We start from the raw sequence: 17,942 nt of genomic DNA, 5'->3' as shown, positions 1-17,942 counted from the left end.
TTTGCAATATTTTTCTCTCAAATTAGGAAAACTTCAATTGGCGCCAAAATTATTTGACTTACAATTACGTCATATCAGGGACTCCTCCAAACTTTAGAAATTTGATATCTGAATATTGTTTGGCTGATAAGATTCCAAAATAACACTAGAAATTTCATAAATTGACATTATCATGGATTCGTGTGAAACTTGAGTGACGAACACTGCCTGATTAACTATTTGATTGGAATTAGATTCTATATTTAAACTATCGGTCACTGAGTAAAGAATAGCCAAGTCGATTGATTTCACATTGGGGAAACCCACTTCAAAAATACAAATAGAAATGGCGTAGCGTTGAATAAAATGGTAATTATAAAGTTTAAATTCTAAACTACGGTGTTATCTTGTTATTGGTACTGATTTGGTTGGCCTAAGTGTAAAGAAATTGCATAAAATATGTGGTACTGGAAGTGGTATGTATTGGATGTACATCAGTAGTACATGTACAGATGATGATGATGATGAAATTGAAAGTACATTGTCACTGTCGGTGTCAGTCAGATTGTGTAACTATAATCCATCTCATGCCTTTCTCTCTTCAGACGCAGTTGAGAGTTGTTGAAAGAACCAACGTTTTCCATAAGTCAAGACGTGCGCTGGCATTACTCCCACACCTAGTCCCACACGATGGCTTCCACAATGTCTACTGTGACGCAGTTCACATTTGATCAAGTTGACAGCTTAGAAGATTGGGTAGCAATCAAAGAGCATCCATTCTTTGAAAAAGAAAAGCACAGCAAGCTGAGCTTTATTGTTGCTTATAATGAAGTTGAGGAGAAGATCGCTGTCACTGCTCGTGAAGGTGCTCGAGTAGCCAGCGATACGGAAATCGTTGGATGGTCTGGATTGTATTCATTTAGAGATTTACGTTGCATTCATGAACAGTTATGCCTAGTGCACCCAAGTTTATCTCCATATCTCCCTGAACTTCCTCAAGAACATAGAGGTCTTATGGCTATGTTTAGCACTCCAGAGTTGCCACCAGAAAACGTCAGTGAATTAATTGAAATGTTTCTGAAAATAGCCCTTGAAATATGTGGACAGTCTCTGCTTGTGTCAACGCTCTTTGAGACTCATACTTACGAGGAGTATTTTGAAAATGTGAGCGAGCTTAAGAAGCGACAGTATGATGAGGCAGTCAGTCGTGCTGAAGAGGAATTGCGCAGTATCTTATTCTTGCGAGATGGTTCGATCAATATGTTAGATATGTCAGAAATGTATAGTCTAGAAGATGAGACTTTGTTTAAACTCAACGTAGCTTTGGCAAGACTTTATAACTACCAACTACAGCCGTTTTTAGACATGAGAGAAGTTAGTTATAACAAGGTCCAAGAAGCTAAGAGACAATTAAAGAATCCTAATATTGGGAATCGTGTCAAGGCCGAGTACGCAGCTATGTTTACTGAATGGCAGGCACACTATTCGCAGGCTTTGGACATGATTCAAGAAGTCTATATCAAGTACTACACAAAGTCTACAGAAATTTTGGAAGGTAAGCATTAGTAGAAGTTGTAAGTAGCTTACATGTTCTTCTAGCTATTCTGTCACAAGTTGACTTTAAATGAGAGGAACAGCAATTTTGTCAGTTTCTTTTTTTAAGAAATAGTTTACTAACCTGTTTGCACACCTTTTTCTCCCTGCATAATTCTCCGTGCGTACTTCACTAAAGCTTGAACTCCTGAAAATATTTCATCACATGGCGCAAACATTATGACTGGTGATGTATGTATTGCCTTTCCAGATGTCAAAGCTCGTTTACTGTGTGACAAAGACAGCTTTGGAAAATCTGCATTTGTTCTTAGTGGCAGACCAAGGTTGGAAAGGTAAGTATCCCCTGTAGCTGTTTTAATGATTTGTCAAAATTGTCAGGTCTCCTAGTTTTGATTTTAAAGGATAGAGTCGAGTCGTTTCATATAAGATTCATTGTTGTAGATTTGAGGCACAGGTACATTTCATCCAACATGTAGAATTTCGTTGTCCTATTTTGCTATTTACACCAATTATCTCAATTTTTCACTGTAAAATTGAAAGCTCTATCATAGTGGTAATTGATCAAATGGATTGCTGCTGACTTGAAAATTAGCTTCAAATTCAATATATTTCTAAAATGTTTTTGTTCATTTTAGGGTCGAGGAAGACTTGTCTCTGGAGAGACAACAGTTGTTACATTCTGAAAAGAAACGTTGTGAAAACCAGAGAGATAAGCTCAAACAGGAGGTAAGACCAGGCAGCTGTCTTAATCAAGATCTTGCAAATATCAGTATGGCTTATTTGGTCAAACACTGCATGGATATAAAGCTGTGAAGCCAGTCTCCACACTGTGGCGCAGAAGTCACTTTTGTCGTTATTGTTTGTCCAGCTGGACAATCCTTGCAAACCACTGCAAACAGTCTTGCAAAGGTCGAGGATATGAAGTTGTGAAGCTGCCATTCATAACTGAAGTGTCAAGAAACCAAAACCCATGTGAGCCTCTTTTGTAGCCTCCCTTCGTACGGAACAAGTATTAAAGGTTGTTTACTCCAGTTATTGTAGAAATAGTTATCTCAAATACCCCTCCCATCCTTTATAATGGTCCTCTTGTAATCCTTCTGTGTCCTGTGTTGCTGTTACAGATTGCCAGTCTGGAAGAAGGTTCCGATTTCTCACAGAGACTTGAAAAGTTGGAAAAGTCTGTCTATGACTGGCAAGTGAAGGTGTACGACACCCATTTACGGATCACAGAGGAAGAAGAGCATTTTCAGAAGTTTAGGTTACAAGTTATACAGAATGCAATCAAAGGTATTAGTTTGACTCTCCATAGTGCTAGTTTTACAACTTATTACTATCCTGGTCAACCTATCACTATTTATGAATTGTGGTCTTCCGCATCCAATCCAACTCATGTTAAGCCAAGTTGTCATTTGATTCCTATTATATTCTAGATTAGATGGTGATTCCCTACTTGTCATCTATCATATTGATATTTCAGAAAGCGAAGAAGAGGTTGTCTTTTATGATGCCGTGGAGGATGAAGAAGAGCTGAGTCCGGAAGATGAACCAGCTGGGAAAGTAACTGATCCAAGGGTCTTAGCCATCAAACAAAAGCTTAGTGCCATCTATAGGAGACGAGCCAATATCAGAAATAAGAAAAAGAAAATCATCCAAGATCGTGCGGAAAAGAAGAAGAAGAAGGTAGAGGAAAAGGAGAAGAAGACTAAGAAACGACCAATAACAGTGGTGAGTGAAGAAGTAAAGGGACTGTCCTTCAACACCTTTCACTTAAAAGGGGGGTGATTTGCAGCCGCGACCTTGCCTAGGCCTACAGGTTTCATCGATCAAGAAAAAAGCAGTATCTTTTCAGGCCAGAGGAAAACATTTTTTAACGTGTTTACTGTTTTGTTCTTGCAGAAAAAGGAAAAGCAGCAAGATGACCAACAGAAAAATCAAGAAAGAATTCAGCAGGAAAGAAGGAAAACCCTGGAAAGATTGAAGCAATACAAAATGGTGAGCATCATATTATATCATTATGATCTAACTTTGGGTACGAAAAGTAGATGTATGTTTGGCCAGGCATCATATTGTATCATTATGATCTAACTTTGTATACGAAAAGTAGATAAGTATGTTTGGCCAGGCGAGAACAAGACTTGAACCCAATGAGTAAGGAGGGAATGGTTGCAGAGTTAGTTACCTCTCTTTATAGCAGTTTAGAAGCACTTGAAAGTGTTGAAGGGTGATAACCTAAAACAATGTTCCTCAGACAAGAGTGTGACGATGTACTGTTAGATAGTACAGACACCTATCGCAGACTTTGTGAAGCTTAATCTGGCCCAACTGGCATTTACCTGTTGTCTCCCTTAGATGGATAATTGCAGATTATGAATCGGCTTAATTGAAGTGCAACCTGTTATGTGAGTAATGAGTTCGTTTTCATTTTCCAGAAATATCCGAGTCGCCCGCCTCTGAGGCCAACAAGATTCCAACGCCAGCCTGGTCAACCTATGTCTATGGTGGATAGTGGTGCCTATAGCTCAACATTTACCATAGAGACGGAGAGAGGGACCGACACACCTGATCATGGCAGTCTTCCAGTCATCTCAAGCCCCTTCCCTCGTGCCCCACCTTCAACCCCTGCAAATTTCTCCCCTTCATCAGAGATTCCCCCTCCACCCCCTCCACCTCCACCACCTTCAACACCAGCAACTTTCTCACCAAGCAGAACACCCCCTCCTCCCCCACCCCCACCTCCAGTTGCCCCACAGGCACCCATGCCTCCGCCCTTGCCAGTACCACCCAAACAGTCACCATGGCGGAAGGATAACAAACCCCTGGAAACAGTCCAGGAAAATGTCAAGCCTTCAAGAGAGTTTCAAATTGATGCTAAGAATATCAGCGACATGAAATCCAAGTTACGCCGTGCTGGGAGTGCAGAATCGTATGCCAAGCAGAAACCAAAGTCAGGTGAGAGTCTTTCCTCACTTCAGGTCTCAAGAGTATCCAAATAGCAGAAAAGCCTAAAAATACTTATTACTTATTACTTTATAAGGTCAGTGACAAATGTTGATTTCTTGCCTCTATTGTTGTCTTTCTGAAAAGTGTATAGTTTGTCTGATCTTATAAAAGGGAATTCAGAGTGCGTATGTTCAGCCTACTGCATGTAATTAGTTACATGTAACTGGCATTCAGATTACCGTAAGGAGAAGATACTTCACCAGGTATAGCAAAACACTGCATTCAGCATCACCAAACAAGGTTAATTGCATATCTCTTTGTGTGTGTGTGTGGTCATAAATTGAACCCTTTTTTCTATTCTGCAGTGGATCCTGTGAATGACATGATGGCTCTTATCCGTCAAGGTGTCGAACTCCGTAAAGTTCACACAGGTGATGAAGAGGATGAGAGGATGAAGAGCTCGATGCCGTCAGCCAGCGATGAACACATTCGAGTGTTACAGGATGCGCTGACAAGAATCGGTAAACATACGAACACGTCTTCAGATGAGGAGGATGGTGCATTTGACAGTGACTTTGATGACTGATTTGGTTCTGAAGACTGTTGCTTTGTATCAATCATTTATCTGAGCTTTTATTCAAGAAGATAATGAAGGACTCGCCACCATTGGCAGGACAATTGGTGAACACAAAAACGTGTCTTCAGATGAGAAAGATGGTGCATCTGTTTGTGACTTTGATGATTGAATTAGATTTTGTAAATATCAGATAATTTATAGCCTTCAAAGCTTCATTATGAGAGAATGGAGAATTAAGTATTTTATGTAATTTAGCTTAAATTGCAGGTTTCTGTTATATTTGTGTGAATGGAATCAAATTTGGAAGTTCACTGTGCATAGAAGTGATGAAAGAAACTGGAGGGCATTTTATCTGTGGCCCTGTTTTAAAGCAATACTAATAGGTGGCAATAGTAGTGTTATGCCCTTCACCTCTTAAGTTTCATGACTTATTTGTTACCATAAAAGTGTGGAGAGAGCATTCCGGGGAAGATCACTGTCATCAGTGGTAACTTTCGTGCAATTCAACCTGTATCCCAATATATATGTTTACATATAAAGGACATTGTCATCTCACTTATCATATCTTTGCAGCGCAGCAGCGACTATTGATAAAGTTTCATCTAAAATTTTCGCTAATAAAATGATACTGAGTATGTCCTTTTGGGCACTTGACACTTAGACAGAAATGGGGTTGCCAAGGTCATAGGTCACATTTTTCCGAAAAGGAATTGATCAAAATCGTATTGCAGTACAAACTATATGAAAAGTTCTAATGCTAGTGAGAAGTTTTCCAACTGATCAATTTGAGGTTAGTTTTGTAGAAGGTTTTGTTTTGCATGTACTTCTACGGGTAATTTATTTTGTAAATACATAATTCGCAAGAATAGAGCAAATCACTGTCATGAAATAGTTAATGTTGCGTCATTTATTACCTTGCTGATGTACTGATGCTTAGGGTTTTTGTGAGGTGGAATTGGTTAACGATAATTGCCGGTGTCTCACACTGTCATTGGAGATCGATTCAGGGACCTCGTACTGCCGGGCGGAAACCAGAGCCTCTACACCACTGCGGCTCCTTACTAAACTTTGTTCAGACAGTCTCTGCTATGAGACTGTATGTATGAAGTTGCATTGGTTGTGATAGTGTCGATACCAATTGGTAATCTCTCCCAGGTTGTGATTAATACTGGCAAAATCCGGCCCATTTCACAACCATATTTAGACATGCAGACATTACTGTGCTGCCACCAAGGTGATCTAACACTGAAATAGAAATGAATGCAAATGCATCTAATCAATAAGAAGAATTGGCTATGACAATGACTCGAACTCTTGGGACTGAACTGAAGCCATTGGTCAATATCAGTGGTATTGTCCTTCCAATTTGCTGGATGGTCTCAAGGACAACCTCCGTAACAGCCTGTGACACTGTTTCTAAAAACTAGTTGTTGGTTGTGACAATATCACTGAGGACTGTTACTATGAAAGGCTGTGGCATTGTTGTGACAACAACTTGCTGTATGGGGTCATAATGCACCGAAAGCTGTTGCAGTCGTCAGGCCAGTCCCGGGATACCAGTATGCCAGGTCAATCCAACATGGTCCGACCAGTCTGGTCCGACTTAATGTCACCAGATCATAGCGCATGCACAATTGATGCAAATATAATTATAGAAGAAATATCACCCGAGAGACTAATTGCTGGTCCCATGATGACAAGCGCAAAATGCATTCACACAGGAGAAAAAATATTGGATGTGTTAAAGGCCAAACACTGAATAATCCTCCTTTGACGAAAAAAAGCAAAGATGTTAAGGGGAATATTGCCATTCACTATTGCTAGCAAGCGGGGGCAGCTCACAGTTGACGCAAAATGTATTCATACAGGAGATAAATCATTTAATCTGACCTGACTATCACATTATTTGAGGCAAATAAACTTGTTTGCATTCGTACAGGGGTATAAATTGCAAGCACCACTTGAAGGTCACTTGCTTAATGGTCCATGCACCCCTGACGCAAAATGTATCCATAGAGGATAGAAACCATTGGATGTGGGATGTGTTGACCCAGCTGAATAGTCCTCCCTTGACGCAGAAGCTAATAATTAAATGGAGAATAGTGCCATTCAGCACTAAGGGCCAGCAAGCGGGGCTCATATTCAGTGGATCGTTACAACAGCAATATCACTAAATGTGACTAGGAAAGGCCACTTGTATATCTCATCCTGAGTAATCCATATGCATGCACCCTTGACGCAAAATGTATTCACACAGGAGAAAAACCATTCGATGTGACCAGAGGCCGCATAAATCCTCCATTGACACAAAAAAGCAAGTACGTGTATTACATTGAATGGGGAATATTCCATATGACCAGTTGTTAGATTTATTACTGGTAGCTGATGACAACATCAGCGCGGATGGCAAAATGTGGATGCCATTGATCTTAGTTCCCCGCCATTGTCTCCCGTCAGTAGTGAAGACGCCATGCACATATCGACCTTATAATTTGCACAAATGGCATTGCCATTACTGCCACATTAACTCTTTTTTTTAATTTCGTCAAATTATCATGTTATCATATAATTGTAATTTTTAGAACGAATGTAATGGATCTAAATACATGTATTGCCTTTGGCGACGAAATACGGATGACGACTGCAGAGGGATGACCGACAAATGCGCTGGTGTGGAAAGATGGGTAGTAATGTGCGGACGTGATCAATCAGCCCGTCAATTATCAGTGGAAAATATTCATTCAAATATTCAAATATGCATTCTGAATAATTCACCGGTACTTTAAAGGGACTCTATAGGCAGTGCCTAGGCAGGCAAGATAAAGTCACGTGAAGTCGCCATGGGTCCCGTCTCACAGTACATCAAAACTATCCGCGCTTGTACCTAGTGCTGAATCAACATGACACAACGCCTTATTGTGCATATAGCCACCTGAAGACACCTCAGTGCTCCTGCCTATAGTCCCCCCTTAACATTTTTAATAGCCTAACCATTGAAACGCTGACCATGGCGACATCCTGAGAATTAGTTTTTTTCTCCACTCCTCTATCCCAAAAAATATCGAGAGGGGCAGGTTAAAAACCTCTGGCATGCGATCGAGGATGTATCAATTTATCATGTCGGCCAATTCACGTCCCGAACAAATACATTGGTCCGCGAGTGCTGATGCAAGGTCACTTGTTGTCGTTGTATTGATGAGGTGATTCTAAGGTGATTCTATAGGGTGATTCTATCGGAGGGTGATTCGTCTTTTGTGATCATGACTTGTTTCAAGGCCATGCGGATTTGAAAGCTATTGGATACTTTCAATATTAAATACTTTTGTCAAATTTCTCATTTGTCATTTTGGCCGTCGGTTTCCTAGAGGTTGTTGGGCGCAAAGTTAAAAGAAACACGCTTTATAGTTATAGAAAGTAGACGAGTGGCGATGTAGTATAGCTCTAAATTCCTTGGAAAAGGACAGATTTTTCTTTGCCGCATGGTATTGGTTTTGGGAATATCCGTGGTGACAATACTTGCAAAAAAATATAGCGAATAAATTAAATACTGACCATCTGAATGTTACCAGTCGAAAAAGGTACCACAATGACAAAAATGAAAATGAATCTCTTGCATCGGTCCATCATGGATAAAGGAATCGCCAGTCTGTTCTTATTTTGGTTCCTTTTTTCTGATGGTTCTGGAACCATGTGCAAGAGCACGGAATTCGTTGGAATGACCCTTAGGGATATTGGTACTGGTACAGTTACTCCTCATGGTCCAAACTTGATCGTGTTTTATGGAAATAGGTTTAAAATCAATGAGGATGGATACCTGCTTGGTTGGACAATCTACCAGAATGAAAAAGTTTCAAGAGGACTGTATTTGGATATATGGAGGCTGGATAACGCGGGTTATTGGGTGAATGTAAATAAGACGAAACTGCTGACGAATGCGAAGAGGAATCACTCTGTCGGATTCCAGGAGGAAATCAAGGTAGGCCAATCATACTGAAGCTAAAAGCCCCTCACTCTTTTTAGGAGGTTGACGAGGTCAAAGGTCAAGGTCATATGGACAAAGGTCAAGGTGATATTGTCCAAACTACGCACACAGGCAATAACCAACCGATTTCGTCCAAACTCGGTATGTGTCAATGTTGATCCAAGATCACTTGGCCCAAATTTGACGCACAGGTACAATATATATTTACCACCTCACTAATGAACCGATTTTCTCCAAACTTGGCATTTTTGGCTAGGTTTAGTACAAGTCTGCAACCGGAGGGTCAAGGTTCAAGGGAAAAAGTCAGAAACGGGCCACTTGGAACCAAACCAGAACCAATCTCCACCAAACTTTATATTGGCCCAGTCGAAAAAGCATCCTGGAAGCTGGTTAGTGCCGAGTGTTGGCCTGAAGTTCAGGATGAGTTGAAAGCGAATACGGGGGACATACTTACATACATGTTTAATGATTATTGATGGTACACCCAATGTTACTCATGCAATTAAAACAAAGGCTGAGTTCACCCTTTTATCAAGTCGTCCAACACGTGCTGTAGTCCCGAAGGAATCCATATTGCTCTCAGTTCTATTGTCAATTCGCACAGTGACGAAGGTACGAAATCAGCGCATCCTAGCTGCAGTGTCAAGACTGGTAGGGAGTGCTGTACATTGCAGGGGTGGGTGAAAGCCATACGCCCAGAATTTTATTAGTCTTTCTTTGCCAGGGCTTTAAACGGCAATTTGTCTTTGAAAGCTGTTGGATACATTCGATATTGGATTCCAATGTCTGACGGGTTGTCGGTTGTTGGTCCGTTGTGATTTTATTTTTTAGAAGTTTCTCACTAATTTATATGGGCATATATATTTGGTCACACTCGAACATTGTCGAAGGGATTGGGTGTAACATGGTAAGACTGTTAGGCACAACAACAAAGAAGCTGTAGCATTTGGAGCAGACGAAATGGCGGACCACAGAAATACTCCCATCTATCATAAAAAAGTAATCGTCAGTCTTTCCTTTTTGTTGTTCCTATTTGCGGTTGGTTCTGGGACCACTTGCAAAAGTACTGAATTCATTGGAATGACCCTCAAGGATATCGGAACAGCTGGTTATCATGGTGAAAATTTGATCGTCTTTTATGGAAATAAGTTTAAAATCGATGCAGATGGATACCTGCTTGGTTGGACAGTCTACCAGAATGCGATAGAAGCAATAGGATTGTATTTGGATCTGTGGAGGCTGGACAGCGCGGGTGATTGGGTGATTGTGAAAAAGACAAAACTGCTGACGAATGCGAAGAGGAATCACTCTGTTGGATTCCAGGAGGAAATAAAGGTATGCTATTATTGGGTTGAATGCCGTCCAGGTGCATGCACTTCGTCAAGGCCTAAAGGTTTAAAATTGACCATGTTTGAGTAAACCTTAGCTGGGAAAACTTGTAGTATCCAGATATATACCCATAAGGGAGAACAATTGGTCATTTCCACGAGCACTCAGAATTTTGTGAATTTCCACTGTTGTAGCTTCAAGATGTTGGCAGTAATAAAATAATTCAATCTTGACTCTATATAGAGACGCTGATTTTGTACCTCACAACGTCTTCAGTATCCACAAGTAATAACCACCATCTTGAAAAGCTAACGGATACCATTAATATTTGTTAATCTATATATTCGTCATTTCCGCCAAAAAAAAATAGTTGGAAGAGATACAAAATATTGACGTATATTTACACTACATACACTCCGGACGCAGTTAGCCTATAGAGGAAGGACGACCAGGATGACGAAATGGACGACATAGACTGTACATGTCGGCATGACAGAGGAGTCTAAAGCCTCACACTGCGCTGGGGTGCGGAGTCGGTAGCGTAATTTCGTCTCTGTGCGAGTTTGTCAATAATCGACTGCCACAGAGTCTGGATATCCCCTGCGGTTTGTGAGAGACTATATAATAACAGCCTTTTTATTGCAGCACCTTATCAATGTGACACATTAACCAATGAGAGGATATTGAGCTTTGTTTAATCTAACAGAACCTGTCCTCTCCAAATTGTGGAAGTGCATGGTAACTGCGCGGCTCATGCCTTGTGTGTAAACGTATAATACTTTTAAATTTTGACCTGTCCAGTTGAATTTCGAATTGCAATTAGGCCAGAGTCCTCTATTAAAACTTGTGTACATTACATGTACATTGTTGTGCATATGTTTTGGTAAAAAAAGTACACCTTGGACCAATCAATCTGCACAAAATTTTATGCATGTCAAGAAGAACCCTTTGCCAATAGCATGATAAAGTTTAAAAAAATTCCAATACCGATTGCCTGAGAAAAAAAGATTTCCGTACACCATATCCATCAAAACGTCACTGGTGCATTGATATGGCCCTGTCAAAGTACAAGTTCTAAACTGACCAGTGAGACCACATTTTCTTAAATATATTATCAAAAAGCATATTTCTGTGATGGCCTGACTCTGTAGATTAAGAATCAACCACAGATTGAGAATTAATTCCACTTTGGTCCATCCCAGCCATGTATTTACCACAACTTGACATTTTGATAAGCTCTATGTGACCTCCGGTCGCGGATGAATACAGGTCTCTGCCCATTAATGAAGTGCTGGGTTTTTTTATTGGTCTTTCTGACACGACCGCGAACACTTTGAAATAATGCACTGGTAACCACCACTAAACTGTCGGTGTCGCCATGGTTACCCGGACTCTTATTGAATGTTAAGAAATCATTTGTTGTAATCTACAGATGGTAACTAATGCAAATCCTTTTATTTTCGTATACATTTATGCGATTTCTTAATGGATTTTAGATGTTAGGCAGCGCCTGTTCGGACACCACACCATATTCATTGAAATCCATAACCGTCGAGTACATTGGTTATAGGTTTCACTAGCAGTTAATCATTTTCATAATTCAAAATGTAAAGATTTTCAATATGTAAATATCAACCCAGGTTAAGTGGTCAATATAATAGACCCGCGATTCGTATAGCATGCAATTATGCATGTTCTATCACTGACCAGAATATGACTTTTAAAGGCCAGGTGTTCCCGTTTAAATTTGTTACATCCACCCACCGGAGAGTCAAAAATCCTAAATGGCCTACGCAGTTCCTCTGCATTTCGTGTTCCTGAGTTCCGAGTCCCTTCACCGTTCCTCATGTTTGCATCCGGATCACAGGCACGCGGTAATAATAAGAGTTCATCGACTTTTTCAGAATTTTGAAATTATGAAAATCTGAAGGATGAAAAAAATTCTAAGTCCAAATCCCTTTTTTTTTATTGTTTTCTTCTGCTCAAAATGAAGAAACATCATCAGCCCCCAATTCTTTTTGGCTGAGTCCAAATACTTTTTCACTTATTTTTTTTCTGCTCCAAATGAAGGAACACCATCAGCCCCTGGGGTTCCACTGTATAAATAAAATATAAATCTCGGTTTAATATACGGTGAGTATGATAAAGTAACCAACCGATTTTGCAACCTTTGCAATTCATCAGCATAGAAACAACCGTTCTACAGTTTTGCACAAAATAAAAAAATATGATTAAGGTTCTAACCCGATAAATGGTCACCGCAAAGTGATGAGATGTACGTATGAGCAGCTTTCCTTGACCCTACAAATACCGCAGTCGGTGATGATGAGGGTGACATGTTGTAAAAACGTTTGAGGTTGAATGAGGTCAGCGCGGTCATTTAAAAACAAAGGGCCGCGTTTTTTGCGCGCAACCTTTATGCATCCTTGCCGTTTTTCTTCGCAGGTGAAAGCCGGAGATGTAATTGGCAATCACCCAGTTCCTGGTAAACGTGTAGGCACAGCTTACCGGGCAGACAAACTTACCAACGGACCCTATCCCATCACCCTCGGCGCCAGTCTTAACGATGAAAAACTTGAGAAAGCCGGCAACAAAATCAAGAAGACTAAATACCCATATGGAAGACTTGAAGCGATTGGAGCTCATGTTCTCAAAATGCCATCTACTGGTGAGGAGAAACGTTACTAGTTTCTAATCAGATAGGACGCAGGTTGGGGGACTCTACAATGCCATGAGACTACAAGGCCGGGAAGTGAGGGGATCGAGGGGGAGGGGGAGGGGAGAGGTCGTCACCCATTGTCGTGTCATTGAAAGAAGCACTTGGGGTTGAAGGATGTTGCCATCAACTGTAACTAGGAGCACGTCCCTCCAAAGTTAGATGATGATGTCACAACATGAACACCAAGCATGAACACGATAACATGTATTCTTGGATCAGTGATATCTAAAAACCTGACTATACTAGCTGCTGTATCCACTCACTAATTAGAGCCATCATTTTACAAGATTTTACAAGGTTTACATGTCCACGCTTTTCTTTGCAGACGCGGACTGTGAAATGACGTACGTTGAGATGATCGGTATCTCGACTTTCAAGGCGTTCCATTACCACACAATAGCTGGAAGTACCAAGTTCAAATGTGCCATTGAATGTTCTCGTCGTACTCTCAGCCTGGCATTCACCTTTACAGCGAATACCAAGGAATGCAAACTCTTCTCGAAAATATGGGAGGACTATTCCTATGTAGGGAATGTTCCTACTGTTACGCTTGCCACAGACCAGAAACTGTTTGTCGCCGCGGCTACATAATGCAAACTGCAACCTGACATATACAAAGTGGTTTTTCTACACAGACAACACTATGTCCACTAGTTTGCCACAGTTTTCGCAATATCTAAACTACTCGAGATATCCGCTTTTCGCCTAGCAATGACAGTAGCCTCTTGCAATACTCTTTTGAGGAGTTCAAATCAGCACCGCGCGGCTGGTAGAAGTTGGAAAAAATTGTCCTGAGTTTGCATCCATGCAGTTTCGCATGCACTCGAATCAATATCCCTCGGTAAATTACGCTTTACATCCGCGTTTCTTACTTGTTTTTCCTTGTTTTAAAAATTGATTCCAAGCAACAAATCACCCAAATAGGTTTTCGAATGCAGTGCCAATTTGCAGGAAAAGGCACGAACATGGTGATGTTAAGGTAACCCTCAATAAAACTTCGTAAAATGTAAACGCACGTGTTTTTATGCCTGGAAAAGTACTTTCCTTCTGCGGACAACTCTTTAATAAATTGATAAGGTGATCTTTTTGATTGATTGACTTGATTACAAGTGAATACGAATCAGTCATGGTTGTCAATTTAATTGACTAATTATCGATGTGTGTGATTGGATTAGTAACAAGCCCTGCTATAGTGAGCGACCTGTGATTATCATTCACCATTAAGCGAAAACAGATACTCTATATCATAGTTATGAACTAAAGGCCCCTAACTATGAAACATTTAATAATTTATGATGATTTACATGTACATGATTGTATGTGTAGTATTTGGCAAAAATAATTTTCAACTCTTATTCGTATCATCTATACACCTATTTAATTTCGCCGCTTATAGTTTGCTTTTTAATTATATTTTTTGAAGAGAATCCATCTCCACATTGTTTTCAATTTACTTGTTCGAACGCTTTTGGCCGGTATCGTGACTTATACCAGTCTACGTCTACCAGACGTCCTTTTGAACAATTCTAACCACGAGCCACAATCGTATGACCTTCCCTGCATCACTCACATATTTTTATCAGTACAAGTACAAATGTCGAAAACAATATCATAATTGGTTTACGGGTCCGTAAAAGTGAACAAATCTAATGGCCATTTCGTGTTTAGCGGTAGCCAAAGACGATACAAAGGGATTCACTAAAGGGCCGAGAGATAATTTCTTACTTCCACTTCAGAATAAGGGTTCGCGCAAAATCGGTGTTGGTCTCTGCCTGTGGCGAGAGTTCCTAGAACGCGTGGGTTTGCTACAAACACTTGATTTCTAGGCACTGTTAGATCCTACTTTTTTTACCAAGGCCCGGGCAGGCTAAAGGCCACTTAGATTTTTCTTGGGCCTACGCTACATTCCAAGCGTCAAATTTACGCCTATATATTGTGCAGCGAGCAACATCCATAAAATATTTTGACATCTTTGATATGGATGTGATGTTATCAAAATTGCCAGTCGACTAAGAGAATTGGTTCAAAATTACATTAAACTAAACTTATTCTTGTTAATTAGCATAATACAAAGTTAATTAAATAATAATACAAAATTAAATTAAACTAAACTTATTCTTGTTAATTAGCATAATACAAAGTTAATTAGCCATGAACAGGAAACCACTGATCAATCAAGGATGAATACGATGAGCGGTGATTTCGGTTCATCTGGGATAGACCTAATTACGAGGTAATAGGGGTCGATCAACCTTGTCAAGGACTCCATGCCCGTAACGGGGTGACAGGTAACTAGATGATCACACAGCGGGCACCTGCCTAAAAATCTGAACAATTGTCAAATCCTGGTATTTAATCCTGGGCGAAGGCGATCTTCCACATTCAGTCTTATGACTTGGTGGAATAGGTTACAGTTACACTTTATCGATACAACCATGAAGCCCTTTCCCGATTTCGACTTCCTCTTCCAAGCTGATTCGACGACGATGGATAACATGGATCAGCTAAGTCTTTCACCAGTGGATGATATCGTACCTTCTCCAGTCAGTATCGGCCTCGACTTGGACGGGGACCAGTTCATCGACGATCTCAAGAGCTTCCAATGCATGGCGGACAGCATTGCAGATCCGTTGTCTATCTACGAACCGATCAGCCCAGCCAAGAGTAAGAGTCCAACGAAAGTCCGACGAACCAATAGCCTCAGCGATCGCAGCAGCATCAGCTCCGAATACAGCTCCCCGTCACCGCCGTCGTCTGTCTCGTCTCCACTCTCAAGACAGACGAGCAGCTCGTCCGAGGACAATGTTGAAGACGCACTCGCCGCCTTGGAGAAGAAACTCTCACAGCCTACTTACACCACTGCCAAAGACAATGAGAAACCCAAGAAGGATGACAAGCCAGAGTTTTCCTATATCGCCATGATCGCTAAAGCCATACTGAGCACGCCACAGAAACGCATGATACTTGGGGACATCTACCAGTACGTCATGGACAACTTCGCCTACTACAACAACAACGAGAGGGCCTGGAGGAACAGCATCCGTCACAACCTGTCGCTGAACGAGTGTTTCATCAAGAGTGGCCGCTGCGAGGGCGGCAAGGGCAACTACTGGAGCATCCATCACACCTGCGTGGAGGAGTTTGCCAGAGGTGACTACAGCCGCAGACAAGCGAGAAAACGAGTTCGACGTGGAATGAAAGCCATGATCAGCACATTGCCTGTCGACAAGAAGGAGACGCTTCCATACGTTCCGATGGGTACCAGTCATGTCGCCAGGAATAACTACCACCCTTACGCCACGCCATACTCCAGCTACAGGAATACGATGCAGTATACCAGTAATCAACAAACGCCAAACTACGTCATGCCGCGTAATGCGTCTACCAACGTTTCGCCTGCCAACAGTTTGTCGCCAACGAGTTACAGCAGTTTGTCACCTACAGGGTTGAACACCTCCTCTCCGACTGGTTTCAACTCTTCATCGCCACCGAGTTTCAACGCGTCCATGTCTCCTACGCCTCCGTCATACAGCAGCGTGTCTCCGACGTCGTACACCAATATATCACCTACGAATTACGGGAGTTTGAAAGTGGACACTACATTCGGGACCCACGGCAATACTGCTTACGTGAATGCTTCCAATAACGCTTACAGATCGCAAGAAAACGGCTACTCCTATCAGGTACCCACGAACAGCCTGCTCATGGCATACACCGGTCAATCGACGAATACGACATCGTTAGGAAATTGCTCTAACCTCGCCTACAATCCTACGTCATGGAACGTCCAGAACAACGCTTACGGTTCAAACGGAAATTACTACAGTGGTGTCAACAGAGGACTCTTGAAGCCTGCGATAAACTCGAACGCTTGTGCCTATTCGTGCTAATTTACAAAACATGGATACCACTGACTTTGAAAGTGATCTCAAGACATTCGACAAGTTCAGCTATGAACGCTTTCGATTACAAACCACAATGTATCTAATTGATATTGATGTTCATTCGACAAAGTATCTTCTGCTAAAAAGTTTCTTGAAGATTCATAAAAATCATGACCAGCTCGATAGAGTGGATAATAATTAAGACGACCAGAATACAATTGGTCTTAACATACTTCATTTACTAGAAGTATCGTGTTTACATTTCACAAGTATAACCAAAATTCAACTTTCATTCAAAACCCACGACAACTCCAACTTGAACATGCTTTTGTGCTAAATCACCGTGCTAAACAATTATGCTAATTAAGTTTGAAAGTGAGAAATTGCTCAATGAATGTGTGGGCTTTTGATATGTGCTTTGTTCAAGTTGGAGATATGTAACAATTTAATTAATTTTACGACTTGAAAATAATCATTCGTATTAATTCAACATAGACAATCCAACTATGATACTGTTGGTGATTTTTATACATTGACGACCAAAAATACCTAAAAATGGGTAAAAGAAATTCGACTATTTTTGCGACGAAATATCGCATGGTTTTTGGTAGCGCCATTTAATGGCATCTGTAGTGGGCCTTCGTGACGACTTAAGAGTGACAATTTGAAGCAATTAATTGATGTATCTATTTATATATTAGTTAATTAATTTGATGTATAAGACGACGACTTCACTTTACTTGCTCCACAGAATGTGGATGATATGTGTTTGTCTTTCGTTCCGATATGTATTTTGTATGTTTTATTTTTCATTGATCTCGGCAATAAATGTTTTACAATTGCATTGAATTAAATTTCTATCTCACTTTTTAACTTTTCGGTGATACCTCGGGCAAAATACAGAAACTACTCTACTCGCAATTAGCTAGTGAGTAGGGCCTGCATTCTGTATTTTGAATTAGCCAAACTTGGTCTTGT

At 40.8% G+C, this 17,942-nt stretch overlaps 2 protein-coding genes across 4 annotated transcripts; both read left to right on the top strand.

Moving 5' to 3' along the window:
• Positions 1-265: 265 nt before the first annotated feature.
• Positions 266-5,933, top strand: LOC135482941 (junction-mediating and -regulatory protein-like). Of its 2 annotated transcripts, none has more exons than XM_064763426.1 (9): positions 266-348; positions 585-1,534; positions 1,784-1,865; positions 2,169-2,259; positions 2,655-2,820; positions 3,011-3,258; positions 3,430-3,525; positions 3,963-4,482; positions 4,839-5,933. In XM_064763426.1, exons 2-9 carry the CDS (start codon positions 670-672, stop codon positions 5,057-5,059), a joined length of 2,289 nt encoding a protein of 762 aa, XP_064619496.1. In that variant the 5' UTR covers positions 266-348; positions 585-669; the 3' UTR covers positions 5,060-5,933. The 2 variants fall into 2 exon arrangements, with proteins under 2 accessions (XP_064619496.1, XP_064619497.1); XM_064763427.1 differs by lacking the exon at positions 266-348 and adding an exon at positions 431-455.
• Positions 5,934-8,040: 2,107 nt separating this feature from the next.
• Positions 8,041-17,779, top strand: LOC135482940 (forkhead box protein unc-130-like). 2 transcript variants are annotated; one of them, XM_064763425.1, is made up of 3 exons: positions 8,041-9,026; positions 12,807-13,029; positions 13,406-17,779. In XM_064763425.1, exon 3 carries the CDS (start codon positions 15,471-15,473, stop codon positions 16,968-16,970), a length of 1,500 nt encoding a protein of 499 aa, XP_064619495.1. In that variant the 5' UTR covers positions 8,041-9,026; positions 12,807-13,029; positions 13,406-15,470; the 3' UTR covers positions 16,971-17,779. The 2 variants fall into 2 exon arrangements, with proteins under 2 accessions (XP_064619495.1, XP_064619494.1); XM_064763424.1 differs by lacking the exon at positions 8,041-9,026 and adding an exon at positions 9,491-10,367.
• Positions 17,780-17,942: the final 163 nt, after the last annotated feature.

This window comes from Lineus longissimus, chromosome 2 (genome assembly GCF_910592395.1).
Source record: "Lineus longissimus chromosome 2, tnLinLong1.2, whole genome shotgun sequence".
Classification (NCBI taxonomy): domain Eukaryota; kingdom Metazoa; phylum Nemertea; class Pilidiophora; order Heteronemertea; family Lineidae; genus Lineus; species Lineus longissimus.
The sequence above is the reverse complement of the archived record's forward strand: the minus strand, read 5'-3'. Positions and strand labels throughout refer to the sequence as shown.